The sequence below is a fragment of the Doryrhamphus excisus genome, chromosome 1 (genome assembly GCF_030265055.1).
Source record: "Doryrhamphus excisus isolate RoL2022-K1 chromosome 1, RoL_Dexc_1.0, whole genome shotgun sequence".
NCBI lineage: Eukaryota > Metazoa > Chordata > Actinopteri > Syngnathiformes > Syngnathidae > Doryrhamphus > Doryrhamphus excisus.
Window position 1 is genome coordinate 36960031 of NC_080466.1, and position 14647 is coordinate 36974677.

The following is a 14647-nucleotide window of genomic DNA, read 5'->3' on the forward strand; positions in this document are numbered from 1 at the left end:
AAAACTCACACATACACGGGGAGAACTCCACACAGAGATGGCTGAGGATGGAATTGAACTCGGGTCTCCTAGCTGTGATGCCTGCGCGCTAACCACTCGACCAGCCTCTTTTTGAACATACTTATCAAATTATACGTCCGCATTAAGCGTTACAAAGCGAGTGATAAGAATATCTACTTATCTATTCAGACCACACATATAGTAAAAGAATAAAAAACGCTACTGTGATGTCCAAAGTGTTCATGAACGCATCTCGCGTGTTAGTTTGGTGTTGGAGAAACATATTTAGTGTTGGAATCGCACAGCTCCTGATGTGTCCAGGTCAGAATAAACAGAGAATAAACACCATAACAGAAAACCATGGCTTGAGTTAATTATACAATGTAACATAATTAATTCAATTAATTATTTGGTCATCTTGTTCCTTTAAAGTCAGTAGCTTGCTTCTCATTCCGCATGTTACCAGGGCAACCAAGTGTCCTTGACTGCATCATCCGTCAGTAGTTCAAGCAGGTGGGCGGAGCCTACCGAGTACACTTAAGTCAAAGCAGAGTGTAATCTTCTCAGATTAGTAGGACTCTTGATCAAGTGAGCCACAGCGAGAAGAAAATGTGAGTCTTGGCTGCTCCTTTTCCCTTCACAGTTTTGCAATCGGCAGTGGCGGCAGCGAGCGACTGTTTTCATTCACAGATCTCTCTCTCTCTCTCCATCATCTCTCCATCATGACCAAGATGAAGCTGACAGGGAAACTCTTTTGCCTGTTGCTGCTCGTCATCCATCTCTGCTGCATCGTGGACACCAAGAATGTGGGGCGGAGTTATAATGACACAGGTGAGAAGTTCATACTTGACATTGAAAAAGGGAACTTGGAGTTTTTGGTTATGTCAGTTGCCCATGCATCTTTGAAGAAAACATTAGCATGTCGGTTGTATTATGAAAAAAAAAACAGGCATTTTTATGGGGATCAAAAAAGGAAGAAAAATGAAGCAGTAAGCATACTGAAGCACGTTGAAGCGAGTTGAAGTTACTCCCTACATTTTTGGCCAGGATTGCATGTGTGCTGCAGACAGCACAACGATTCATAATACGGCTAATGTAAACAAAGCAAATACATATGTTTTACACATGGACTCTCTCTTTAGTGGGCCACTCGCTGAAATAGAAAAATACCCGCAACAGCAACAATTGATAAATCAGCAGAAATGTTACAAGAATATGAAATGAAAAGTCATAATTTTGATCATAATTTTACAAGAATAAATAGAAAAATAGTCGTATAAATATTTAAATATTAAATATTTACATAAATAGTAAAGAAAAACAATATTATTTAGCAAGGAAAATAAAGTTTTAATGGAAAACTAGATTGTGGAAAAAGTAAATGAATTCACATAATACTACTAATGATTAATAATTCATAGTAATTCATAATGAATATTAATATTATTGTAATTTTTAAAAGTAATACATGTATAATAATCTTTTCTTAGAATAAAGTCGTAAATGTCGGAAATATGTGAGGAAAAAAAATCTAAAATTCACAAGAATAAATCCATACTTTTACGAGAATAAAGACTTTTAGAAAAAAATTAGAAAAAAAGAAAACATTTCTAGAACATAGTTGTACATACTATATAGGTCATAAATATGTGGGAAAAAAGTCATAGTTTTTAAAAAATAAACAAGAAAAAAGTCATAATTTTATGATTTGTTTGTAATTTTATGACAATAAAGTCATAAACAAGAATAACATCAGAAATATGTGAGGAAAAAAATCTAAAATTCACAAGAATAAATCCATACATTTACGAGAATAAAGACAGAAACTTATAAAAAAATGGAAAAAAAGAACAATTTTCTATAACAAAGTTGTACATATATAGGTCATAAATATGTGAGAAAAAGTCATAGTTTTAAATAATAAACGAGAAAAAGTCGTAATTTTAGGATTTTTTTGTAATTTTATGAGAATAAAGTCATAAACAAGAATAACATCAGAAATATGTGAGGAAAAAAAAATCTAGAATTGACAAGAATAAATCCATACATTTACAAGAATAAAGACAGAAACTTATAAAAAAAAATTAGAAAAAAAGAAACAATTTCTAGAACAAAGTTGTACATATATAGGCCATAAATATGTGAGAAAAAGTCATAGTTTTTAAATAATAAACAAGAAAAAAGTCGTAATTTTATGATTTTTTTGTAATTCTATGACAATAAAGTCATAAACAAGAATAACATCAGAAATATGTGAGGAAAAAAAATCTAAAATTCACAAGAATTAATCCATACATTTACAAGAATAAAGACAGAAACTAAAAAAAATTACAAACAAAAAACAAAGTTGTACATATATATGTCATAAATATGTGAGAAAAAGTCATAGTTTTTAAATAATAAACGAGAAAAAAGTCGTACTTTTATGATTTTTTTTGTAATTTCATGAGAATAAAGTCATAAACAAGAATAACATCAGAAATTTGTGAGAGAAAATATCACAAATTTACAAGAATAAATCTGTACATTTACGAGAAAAATATCACAAATTTACAAGAACAAATCCGAACATTTACGAGAAAAATATCACAAATTTACAAGAATAAATCCGAACATTTACGAGAAAAATATCACAAATTTACAAGAATAAATCCGAACATTTATGAGAAAAATATCACAAATTTACAAGAATAAATCCGAACATTTACGAGAAAAATATCACAAATTTACAAGAATAAATCCGAACAGTTACGAGAAAAATATCACAAATTTACAAGAATAAATCCGAACATTTACGAGAAAAATATCACAAATTTACAAGAATAAATCTGAACATTTATGATGAAAAAAAAAGTAATAATTTTTATAATTTTATGACCAGAGCCTATATAGACTATTGGAAGCACTGTGTATACAGTAGGTCTTTCCATGGGAATGTCACTCTTTGCCACTGCTCAGTCACAGCACCAAGACAGCTGAGCCAAGAATAAACACAGACAAGAGAAATACAACTGTTCTCTGAAACAGTAAAAGTAACTTATTGCTCGTTGAAAGATTTTGCTGACAGGTTTATCAGGACTTGTTATCTGACTCACTCTTCTCTGTCTCGCTGAAACCTTTTATGGGGGGGCTCAATCCACTCTAAAATAGACTAAGTGACGTCCATGGAATGAACAGGAATTCGGTCTTAGTCCGACATATCATTTCTGTCCCCCTGCGGCATTGTATTTGCATATTTGTTGGCATTCTGGAGTCAAAGTTGACTCCATATGCAACCGTTTTAGGAAGGACAGCCTCACAAAAATTATTTGTCTAATGATAATAATTATGAAAAGCGAGATCTGTTGAGTCTAAAGCCAGGGTTGTCTGTACTACAAATATGGCTACAAAAAATCAATTTTCAAGCATAAAAATGGCTACATAAACTAAATAAATGAACTTAAATACAAATACGAAGACAGATGCATCCTAATTGTGAATGTAGTACTGTACATTGGCCACTAGGTGACGCTGTTGGGTGAGACAAGGACCAGACGTGATGCCAAATGTGACACACACAAACCAGGCTTTTATTTACGTTTTAAATGGCTCATTTACTTTTATTATGTCTACTATATTGGGTATTACGAGTGTAAAGCCATTTAAAGCTGCCATTACTATACATTCATGAGACAATCTCGTATGCTGTGTTATCTTACTTATGTCTTATATGTTTTTTCTCGATTATATCTACTATACTGTAGAATACAAATGTAAAGGGACCCTTGTAATGTTAAAAAAAACATATATAGAACATCACAAACAGGTTTTCTATGCCATAACTGTGAAAATATTCCATTTGTTAATATAGGATGAGTAAACAGACGACTAAAAAGCCTTACTAAAACCACTTTCAATATTTATCTACATTTCCACTACATACATGGTTGTAAACACTAAACTTTGAATGTAAATTATTCACATTTATACTGTGTGAATTGAATTTTGAACTAGTTCCTGAGAACTGTGAACTTGCACAACACTAGCCACGTATACATGGACCCAAATATTCTTACAAAATAAAATATATAGCTATATAAAACATGCCCCGAGTGTAATTGTAAAATATGAGCAAGATTGAATTTGATCATTTCCTGTTTACATTTCAGCGCACGCTCAGATATGACGTAACACGCAGCTCGAGACCTTCCTCAGTTTTAAACTTGTTTGGGAGGACAAATAACTACTGGACAATTTGGAAAGTATGAAGATCCACTGACCTGATTTGCTTGGTTCTTCCCCGGTGTCCGACCTAGTTCCTGGTCGGGGGGGGGGCGTTTTGTCGAGCTTTCCTCCGTAGTGTTTCCAAACATACAATTCTAACGTTGGGGGGGGGGGTTAAATATAGAAACTTCCTCGCTGCTGCTAGCTAGGAACTAGCTTTGTCCATGCTGTTTTACTAGTACTTGTATGTGCCTCACTGCTTCCGTCCGTATTCAATACTAACCGCCAAATAATGATGGTGCATTCATGGCACCTGGGGAACAGCATATAGGGGGAAGTTGAACATTAATAAAACGGCGCATGTATCGGATTTTACCGATACCAACAAACGCGTCGCGATGAGTTTCGATTTCACCCAGTGAATGAGCCCATGCGCTCTCATCGCGCGCATGCGCATCAATGTATTGTTTAATATCGATGATTTTCCACACTCTTAGTATCCAAACATCTATCTGACTGGATAGCAGGTATCCCGGAAAGCTCAGTTAATTGAAGAGTCCTTGAAGAGATACTTTAAATTGTTAAGAGATGATGGTTATTTACAGTAATGTACTGTAGAGTCATGTTATTTGTTATTTAACCCTAACCCATCAAAGTCTTACCTCTGATCACAGTCACCAAGGAACCGGAGTCAAAAAGGCTCTTATGTCATCTTATCTGAAGTTGCATCAAATCCAGGTTTAAAGTACATTACCAGTGATGATACTGGTGGTGAGGTAGTGTGGTGGGGGAAAGGAGTGACACAGGTGGGGGCTCAGTCGACCCCAGGGGCCACCAGGTTGCCAGACGCAAAACAGAGCAGTTGAAGGTCACCTTTACAATGCTGTACAATTCTTGTAAACTTTATTATTGTAAAATTATGATGAAATTAACTGGAATATTTCATATATTTAAGAGATTTATGTAAGATGTATGTGACATTCGAGTGAAATGTTCCTTGTTGCTTAGAAGAGGCCAATGGAAGGTGAATCCCCGTGAATGGTGTGTTATGACAGTAACTACCGGTTGAAATGGTCAAGTTTGTTTTTGCTTTCCAGAACATCATTTGTTCACTCTCTTGTATCCCCCGATCATCACAAAGCCGGGCGCACCTCTGTGGGCTGATTCAGGGTCAAGGCTTTTATATCAGGAGGAGGTGGCGTCTGCCAAGGTTGGAGAAGTCCAAGATAAATTCTTAGGTTGCTACAGAAAATATCCAAGGAGACTGCTGTCTACTAAGTGAGGGAGATGATAGCTGCTTCTCGTGTTGGGTGGTCTTGGACATGCTCCGGGGACATACACTAGTATGTCCAGAAGATCGGAAAGTCAAAGTCAACACATTTTTACATAAAAATATCATGTAAATACAATCAATATGTTCCAGAAAGCAACTAATGGTAACACAAATCACATTTTTATATGCTAGTTTTACAATTATAGTTATACACGCAGAAAACAATTCCAAATACATATAGTTTGTTATGAAATGATTGCTGTTTCATGGTTGAATACAGTCTATTATTAATAAAAACAATACCATTTAAGGAAATTGTACATATTCTTGGCCTAAATTAAGCTTTTACAAACATAAAAATACAAATATTATGTTTCGTCTCCCTTCAAGTTTTGAGCATGGCTGAAAATGTAGTTTTTACTAAATTTACACACAAAAATCATACATTTCTGAGAAAAGAGTCGTACGCTTACAAGAATAAGGTCATAAATTTGTGAGGGGAAAAAAGTCTTAAATTTACAAGCATAAAGACATAACTTTACGAAAAAAATGTCTTCATTTTACGAGAAATAAAGCAGCAATTTTAGCAGAATAAAGTCGTAAACTTATGAGAAAACAAGTTATTATACTACCAGTACAAAGTTGTACATTTATGAAAATAAAGTCATAAACTTATGAGAAAAAAGTTGTAATATGATGAGAAAAAAGTTGTGAATTTAGAAGAGTAAATTGTATATGACAAAAATTAAATACATTATGTCTATAAATAAATAAAAAAATTTACAAGGATGAATTTTTATTTTTCGAAAATTTTTTGTAATTTTCCGAGATTAAAGTTCTGAATTTGCAATAAATTTTGTACATTTATGAGAATAAAACGAGGAAAAAAGTTTTAGTATTACAAGAGCAAAATTGTATGTTTACGATTACAAAGTCATAAATTTGTAAATGAAAAATAAATTAAAAGTTTTTTTTTTACTTTCTAAGAAAAAAGTTGTAAATTTACAGGAAATTTACAGTCATCCATGTATAAGGGGGAAAAAAAACAATTTCCCAAGGATAAATCCATACATTTACGACAAAAATTGTCGTAATTTTAACAATGTTGTACATTTATGAGAATAAAACTTAAACATGAAGCGAATAAAGTCAGACACTTACGAGAAAAAAAGTAATATTACAAGAACAAAGTTGTACATTTAGGATAATAAAGTCGTAAATAAAAAATACGTATATAAAAGTACATTTATGAGAAAAGAGTCATAAATTTACAAGAATAAGGTCATAAATATGTGACAAAAAAGTAATAAATTGACAATTACACACAAAAAAGTCATAATTTTACCTTTTTAAAATTTTACTAGAAAAAGTTGTACCCTAACAAAAACATCAGAAATTTGTGAGGAACAAAAAAAAATCACAAGTTTACAAGAATACATCCATAAATTTTAGAGAAAAAAAGTCATAATTTTATGGGAATAAAGTCTGGAATTTACAAGAACAATTTACGAGAACAAAGCGGTAACATTACGAGGAAAAAAAGTCAGAAACTTACAAGTAAAAAGTTGTAATATTACAAGAACAAATTTGTACATTCACGATAATAAAGTCGTTCATTTAGAAAAAAGACATAAATTTACAAAAAAAATTACATTTATGAGAAAAGAGTCATAACGCGAACCAAGATTCCACTGTGTGTGGCTCATTTTCTACCGCTTATCCTCATGAGGGTCGGGATGGGTGCTGGAGCCTATCCCAGCTGTCTTGGGGCGAGAGGCGGGGGTACACCCTGGACTGGTGGCCAGCCAATCACAGGGCACATATAGACAAACAACCATTCACACTCACATTCATACCTATGGACAATTTGGAGTCAACATTTAACCTAGCATGTTTTTGCACATGGAGAACATGCAAACTCCAATGGTGGAATTGAACACGGGTCTCCTAGCTGTGGGGCCTGCATGCTAACCACTTAAGCAGCCCTGTTATGAAGTCATTAAAAATAATATTAGTTTTGTATAACAAGCGACCGTTGATATGATACAAAAACGATCCAACTGTTACGGACTTTGCTTTGTGCACCGTAGCTGCTTTTGGCAGAGAAACAGGCTATTCCCTCCATCCAGCCATTTTCGATATTGCCAAAGTGAGCTGAAACCCATCCCAAATTACGTCTGGCAAGAAGATGGGCACACCATGAACTGGTTATGGACTATTCACACTATTTTTTTTGTATTAAAGTGTTAAAAAAAAGTGAAATATGGAAAATAAACACTGCCTTTTTTCAATTCAATCTTAGTTGGGAGCCAAATGAAGACCAGACGGCTATTTGCAAGACAAAAGACCTCAAGGCCAGCGGAGAATCCGGCTCATGTAGGTTTTTGTTCATTTCTTCAACTTAAATTATAATTTTCCATCCGTTTCCTAGATTGTCTATTTTCACATTGAGAATCCAGTAGATTGTTGCTTAATATGGATTCATGTCGATCTTCCTCCAGCTGCATGAACTATAACACACATAAATGGCATCAACATGTAGCACAACAGCACATCAGCGGGCGTTTATAACGTGCAACATAAGCCTCATTAATGTTATGCAATCTGCAACGCAATTTGTGTGATTCCAGAAAGACAAGCCTGAGGACGCCGCCCCCGTGCGTCGCTGCAGCCCCCTGCGGGAGACCTGCTCCGCCCACATGCCGTGCTGCGACCCCTGCTCTTCCTGCCGCTGTCGGTTATTCAACATGGTCTGCCACTGCTGGAGGGTGAATACTTCCTGTTTGAAGGGGAGGAAAACCCCACGGATGCGTATCGGCATCGGCACCATGTAGTCATACGGCGCATATACTGTATACTGTACACGCGTGTGCCTGTTTTAAAAGAAATGTATAAAAATGATAGAAATTCATATACAGTCGTTTTTTGCGGTTAATCACGTCTGTGAATTTCTGTCATGTAGGATTCCTTATGTCAAAAAAAATTCTACACACCAATAGAGCCCTCTACACATGAAATAGCACCCCTATAGTCACCTTTACACTCATATTACCTGAAATAGTAGTACACAATGTGTCTTCTGACTGTCTTATATATGTATTTTACTTCATTTTGCATCAAATATGTTTTAGTATGCTTAACTTTGACAAATAAATGTTTGACAAATTTTAATGTTATAGTGCATATGTTATAGTTTATTGTGTCCAGCTGTTGAATTATCATTCATAAATGTTTATGTTTTGTGGTAAATACACAAACGTAGCAATATTTGAGTCATCTTCCTCCTTGGTATATTCTCATTACACAGTTACATGTCAGATATTGACTTTTTTGAGGTCTTATTTACTGCAGTTTTGATATTTAATGTATTTGAAGTAACATATTGTAATTATTTGTATGCATGCAGTTATGTTCCTCATCATTTCCTGAATAGATTGCCTTAACAAACGTCTCTAAAATAGTCATTAATTATGTGTATTAATTAATTCTAAAAACATTTTCATACTTATTTTAAACCTGTATTTTATAGAAATGACTGGAAAGGTTAGCACGCAGGCCAGACGGCTAGGAGACACAAGTTCGATTCCATTCTGGGCCATCTCTGTGTGGAGTTTGCATGTGATGTAAGACAATATCATGAAGGGGCTGCACGGCGGCCTAGTGGTTAGCGCGCAGACCTCACACCTAGGAGACCCGAGTTCAATTCCACCCTCGGATATCTCTGTGTGGAGTTTGCATGTTCTCCCCGTGCATGTGTGAGTTTTCTACGGCTACTCCAGTTTCCGCCCACATTCCAAAAACATGCTAGGTTAATTAGCGACTCCAAATTGTCCATAGGTATGAATGTGAGTGTGAATGGTTGTTTGGCTGTATGTGCCCTGTGATTGGCTGGTAGCAAACTGCTGAGCCAGCATTAGCAGTGCCGATGAGTTCCTTGTAAGCAACAGTATGGCAGTCATAAGTTTGATACAGGTAAATAACGTTGCTGGTACTTCATGATACTTCAAAAGTTATATTGAAAAAAGAAATCCGAAATTTTGTGAATAAAGTGGTAAATTCATGAGAGAAAAGTCATAATCTCACCTTTGCCCACGGAGAAGAGTAGTCGTAGAAGTGGAGTGGAGTAACTAGCCCCGGGGATGAGCATCATTGAAATGAATGGTGAGGAGGTTGGAAGTGTGGGAAGATAGTAGTAGTGTAGTAGATAAAGAGAAATTCCTGAACAGAGAGATAATAATGAGTGACAGAAACTAAATTGACCGGGGGAACAATTCCTCTTTTGTAAGCAGGCACCAGATTCCACGCTGGTCAGATCTACTGAAGGAATGACAAACTGTGGCACTTACACAAACTATGACAAACTGAAGACAAATGTGAATGCGTGGCCAAGAGGAACATGTTGAGGTCAACGCTGCCAAGAACATGACAGTCTTGGGAAGGCCAGACACCAACAAAGGGGGAAAGCCCACAGAAGAAGACACAATACAGATGGATGTACTGGACAAGCAGTAGTACTTAGAGTTAAGTTAGAGAGAAACAATGACCTCAGTACAGATTCAAACAACCATTCACACTCACATTCATACCTATGGACAATTTGGAGTGGCCAATTAACCTAGCATGTTTTTGGAACGCATGTTATGAATAGAAAATTCCTCCACAGCGCTGGAAGAGACTCATTGCAAGTTATCACAAACGCTTGATTGCAGTTGTTGCTGATAAAGGTTGACTAATATTTACATTTGTTTGATGAGCTGAAACATATAAGTGTGGCAAACATGTTATAAATAGAAAATTCCTCCACAGCGCTGGAAGAGACTCATTGCAAGTTATCACAAACGCTTGACTGCAGTTGTTGCCGGTAAAGGTTGACTAATATTTACATTTGTTTCATGATCTGAAACATATAAGTGTGGCAAACATGCTAAAAATAGGAAATTCCTCCACAACGCTGGAAGAGACTCATTGCAAGTTATCACAAACGCTTGATTGCAGTTGTTGGTGGTAAAGGTTGACTAATATTTACATTTGTTTGATGAGCTGAAACATACAAGTGTGGCAAACATGCTAAAAATAGGAAATTCCTCCGCAGCGCTGGAAGAGACTCATTGCAAGTTATCACAAACACTTGATTGCAGTTGTTGCTGGTAAAGGTTGACTAATATTTACATTTGTTTCATGATCTCAAACATATAAGTGTGGCAAACTTGCTAAAAATAGGAAATTCCTCCACAGCGCTGGAAGAGACTCATTGCAAGTTATCACAAACGCTTGATTTCAGTTGTTGCTGGTAAAGGTTGACTAATATTTACATTTGTTTGATGATCTGAAACATAAGTGCGGCAAACATGCTAAAAATAGGAAATTCCTCCACAGCGCTGGAAGAGACTCATTGCAAGTTATCACAAACACTTGATTGCAGTTGTTGCTGGTAAAGGTTGACTAATATTTACATTTGTTTCATGATCTCAAACATATAAGTGTGGCAAACTTGCTAAAAATAGGAAATTCCTCCACAGCGCTGGAAGAGACTCATTGCAAGTTATCACAAACGCTTGATTTCAGTTGTTGCTGGTAAAGGTTGACTAATATTTACATTTGTTTGATGATCTGAAACATAAGTGCGGCAAACATGCTAAACATATGAAATTCCTCCACAGCGCTGGAAGAGACTCATTGCAAGTTATCACAAACGCTTGATTGCAGTTGTTGCTGGTAAAGGTTGACTAATATTTACATTTGTTTGAAAATAGGAAATTCCTCCACAGCGCTGGAAGAGACTCATTGCAAGTTATCTCAAACGCTTGATTGCAGTTGTTGCTGGTAAAGGTTGACTAATATTTACATTTGTTTGAAAATAGGAAATTCCTCCACAGCGCTGGAAGAGACTCATTGCAAGTTATCTCAAACGCTTGATTGCAGTTGTTGCTGGTAAAGGTTGAGTAATATTTACATTTGTTTGATGATCTGAAACATACAAGTGTGGCAAACGTGCTAAAAATCGGAAATTCCTCCACAGCTCTGGAAGAGACTCATTGCAAGTTATCTCAAACGCTTGATTGCAGTTGTTGCTGCTAAGGGTGACACAACCAGTTATTAGGTTTAGGGGGCAATCACTTTTTCACACAGGGCTATGTTTTTTCTTTCTTAATAATAAAAAGTTTCACTTAAAAACATCTTTTCTTCAGTTGTGTTGTCATTATTAATATTAATAATATATTGTTGTAATATTGTTGGATAATCCGAAACATTTACTGTAAGCTTGAGAAACATTTTTGGAGCTTTTCCTGCTGTGTGACCACCATCGTGGTCGGGTAAAGCTGAACACACTTTCAGTCCTTCAGCGCGTCCACGTTGGATGTTTATACATCATACATCAAACTGAACACATTCCTGTTTTTCAGGGAGCAAATGAAGCAGCAAAGTTAACGGTCAAATTTCCAGAATTTAATCAATTTGCACGCAAGTCGGTCATAGATCACATTGATTGTACTGTACAATAAATGAAAAAAATAGGTCTTGTCATTAACAATAAACAGATCATTCACATTACGGCTGTACACAGGAATGACATGTCCTTGTGTACACAATTGCATACTTCATGTCGGTTCGTAGTAATTCAGCAAAAGAGTTTTCTGGAGCACGAATGTCATCTCTCTCTTCGCCACTCTTCACCAATTCAGCCATCTTCACCCTTTTACTAACAGAAAACCAAGACGACAAGAAGAACTATGAAACATCTGCTTCAGTATGCATGACTGCAAACTAATCAAGGCTTGGACTAAGTATGAGTCTCATCATACACATGCCGAACTTACAGCACTGGACGGGGACTTCCAATGGTATGTAGTTGCGCTGGCACAGATGAACAAAAGCAGATGCTAATCGGCAAGGGGCTGCGGAGGAGCTTGACTCGGAGCATAAAACCGAGAACTGACTGGGATCCACCTGATGGCACGGACAAACAAGTCTCAATTTTCATATTTAGATGACAAAGTGCAAGGGATGATAAATTGAGATTACAACCACTGGGGTACTGAAAGAAAAATAGCATATGCAGTGTTTGCTAGCCTAAGAACCAGGGTAAAGGCTAGACCGTGACTCCGATTCCATCTGTTCTAACCATCATCTTATATTATCATTCACTAGTAGTGAGTATTCGAGGTGTAACGATTTATTTTATAATTTATCCGATACGATTCAAGGATGCTATTGGTTCATTTAGAATGATACAACTTCAAATCGAACCCCGGGTTCACACTAAATCCGGTGCAGGCTCTGGTATGGCCGTGCGATTCAGCTAAACCTAAAAATCCCGGCACAACGGAAAAAATCCACAGACCTGGTGGTCAAACTAGTGGTCTACAGGACTCAATGTCATTGGCACTTTGTGACACTCTGGACCGGATCAGGACCAGAGCTGCACCGTAGTCAGTGTTAGCCCGGTTTTAGTCAAAGATTCACCCAGTGGGACTGTAAATCGACACCCGGATACTGGACAGCACAGGTAATCAAATCAATTGATTACCTTTAAAACATTTGTTCATAAATTTTCTACCGCATTTCCTCACGAGGGTCGCGGGGGTGCTGGAGCCTATCCCAGCTGTCTTCGGGCGAGAGGCGGGTTTACACCCTGGATGCCAGCCAATCACAGGGCACATATAGACAAACAACCATTCACACTCACATTCATACCTATGGACAATTTTTGGAGTCGGCAATTAACTTAGCATGTTTTTGGAATGTGGGAGGAAACCGGAGTACCCGGAGAAAACCCACACATGCACGGGGAGAACATGCAAACTCCACACAGAGATGGCCGAGGGTGGAATTGAACCCTGGTCCCCTAACTGTGAGGTCTGCGCGCTAACCACTCAATCGCCGTGCCGCCACCTTTAAAATGATGTTAGATCAATATATGTCATCCGGAATGGACACTTCCTGAATACAGATCAATGTAGTTGGATCATAGAAATACAAATCCATACATCGTTACAGTGGATGAATGGTCACCCCCCCCCCCCCATTATGGTGTCATTTATGTTTATGCATGGCTCTCTCAGAGTAACATGACATGCAAACAAACATGGTGTGGTTTATCACGTTCCCAGAACAAGTTATTTCTGTTCCAATGTACCCATAATTCATACATATATTTATGCCCCTAGAATTTTAGAGACGTCCTGAAGCATTTTAGCTCTTAATCAGCCAACCGTTGAAAAATGGGCATGTTCCACACTCAAACACAATTATGATGTAGATTTTTTTATGTTTGTGTAACATGGTTTCGTCTAATTTAATAATATAGCAAGATATTATTAATTTATTTATGCATGTTAACTACTGCTACTGCTACAACTGTTCTCTTTAGGTTTATCACTATTCAGTGGAACCTTGGTTAGTGTATGCATCAGTTTGCATTCACTTTTTCTGGAGTAGGTTTACGCCAGAATTTTACCTGGGTTTGTTTATTCAAATGTAAATATTAGGCAATGCCAACACAACTGAACATAAATTCAGTTTTGAAATGAAACCTTTCATTATGCAGGGTGAAAAAACACCCAAACCTACATGGCCCTGTGTGAAAAAGTGATTGCCCACTAAAACTAATAACTGGTTGGGTCACCCTTAGCAGCAACAACTGCAATCAAGCGTTTACGAGTCTCTTCCAGCGCTGAGGAGGAATTTTGTCCCACTCATCTTTGCTGAATCAGATCATAAAACAAATGTAAATATTAGTCAACCTTTACCAGCAACAACTGCAATCAAGCGTTTGTGATAACTTGCAATGTCCCGCTCATCTTTGCAGAATTGTTGTCATTCAGTAACATGAAGCCTTTTTAAGGTCATGCCACAGCATCTCAATAGGATCCAGGTCAGGTCCTGCTGTACAACCCAAGTTGGATTCAGCTGGAGGTCACCAACAGATGGCCGGACATTCTCCTTCAGCAGAATTCACGCTTTAATTTATCACCGCAAGTCTTTCAGGTCCTGAAGGAGCAAAACAGCCCCAGACCTTCACACTACCACCACCATATTTTACTGTTGGTATAATGTTCTATTTCTGAAATGTAGCATTACTTTAATGCTAGATGTAATGGGACACACACCTTCCAAGAGTATTTTCCCAAAGGCCTGGCAGTGGTTTTGATCTTGGAACACTTGAAGCTG

At 36.8% G+C, this 14647-nt stretch overlaps 3 protein-coding genes across 8 annotated transcripts in view; 1 reads left to right on the plus strand and 2 right to left on the minus strand.

Annotated features, from left to right (window-relative positions):
- LOC131135685 (receptor-interacting serine/threonine-protein kinase 2-like) overlaps positions 1–4624 on the minus strand; it is a 27383-nt gene extending 22759 nt beyond the window's left edge. For both annotated transcript variants that reach the window (XM_058081914.1, XM_058081896.1), the window contains exon 1: positions 4260–4624. The gene's annotated coding sequence lies outside the window, so the exon portion shown is untranslated. The remainder of the gene's footprint in view (positions 1–4259) is intronic.
- On the plus strand, positions 578–8678 carry LOC131135719 (agouti-signaling protein-like). Of its 3 annotated transcripts, none has more exons than XM_058081971.1 (4): positions 578–611; positions 732–831; positions 7779–7852; positions 8107–8678. In XM_058081971.1, exons 2-4 carry the CDS (start codon positions 732–734, stop codon positions 8308–8310), a joined length of 378 nt encoding a protein of 125 aa, XP_057937954.1. In that variant the 5' UTR covers positions 578–611; the 3' UTR covers positions 8311–8678. The 3 variants fall into 3 exon arrangements, with proteins under 3 accessions (XP_057937954.1, XP_057937945.1, XP_057937936.1); XM_058081962.1 differs by having other exon boundaries at positions 579–611; positions 691–831; XM_058081953.1 differs by having other exon boundaries at positions 605–831.
- A 910-nt stretch (positions 8679–9588) lies between these two features.
- The window catches only part of LOC131138235 (uncharacterized), a 50985-nt gene continuing 45926 nt past the window's right edge, over positions 9589–14647 (minus strand). For 2 of the 3 annotated variants that reach the window (XM_058087013.1, XM_058087003.1), the window contains 2 exons: positions 12295–12424; positions 11953–12176 (listed from right to left, as the gene is read on the minus strand). In XM_058087013.1, the coding sequence (XP_057942996.1) occupies positions 12166–12176; positions 12295–12424 (141 nt within the window). In that variant the 3' untranslated portion in view covers positions 11953–12165. Of the gene's footprint in view, positions 9695–11952; positions 12177–12294; positions 12425–14647 lie in introns of those variants that run through there. The other variant, XM_058087022.1, reaches the window with a different exon arrangement.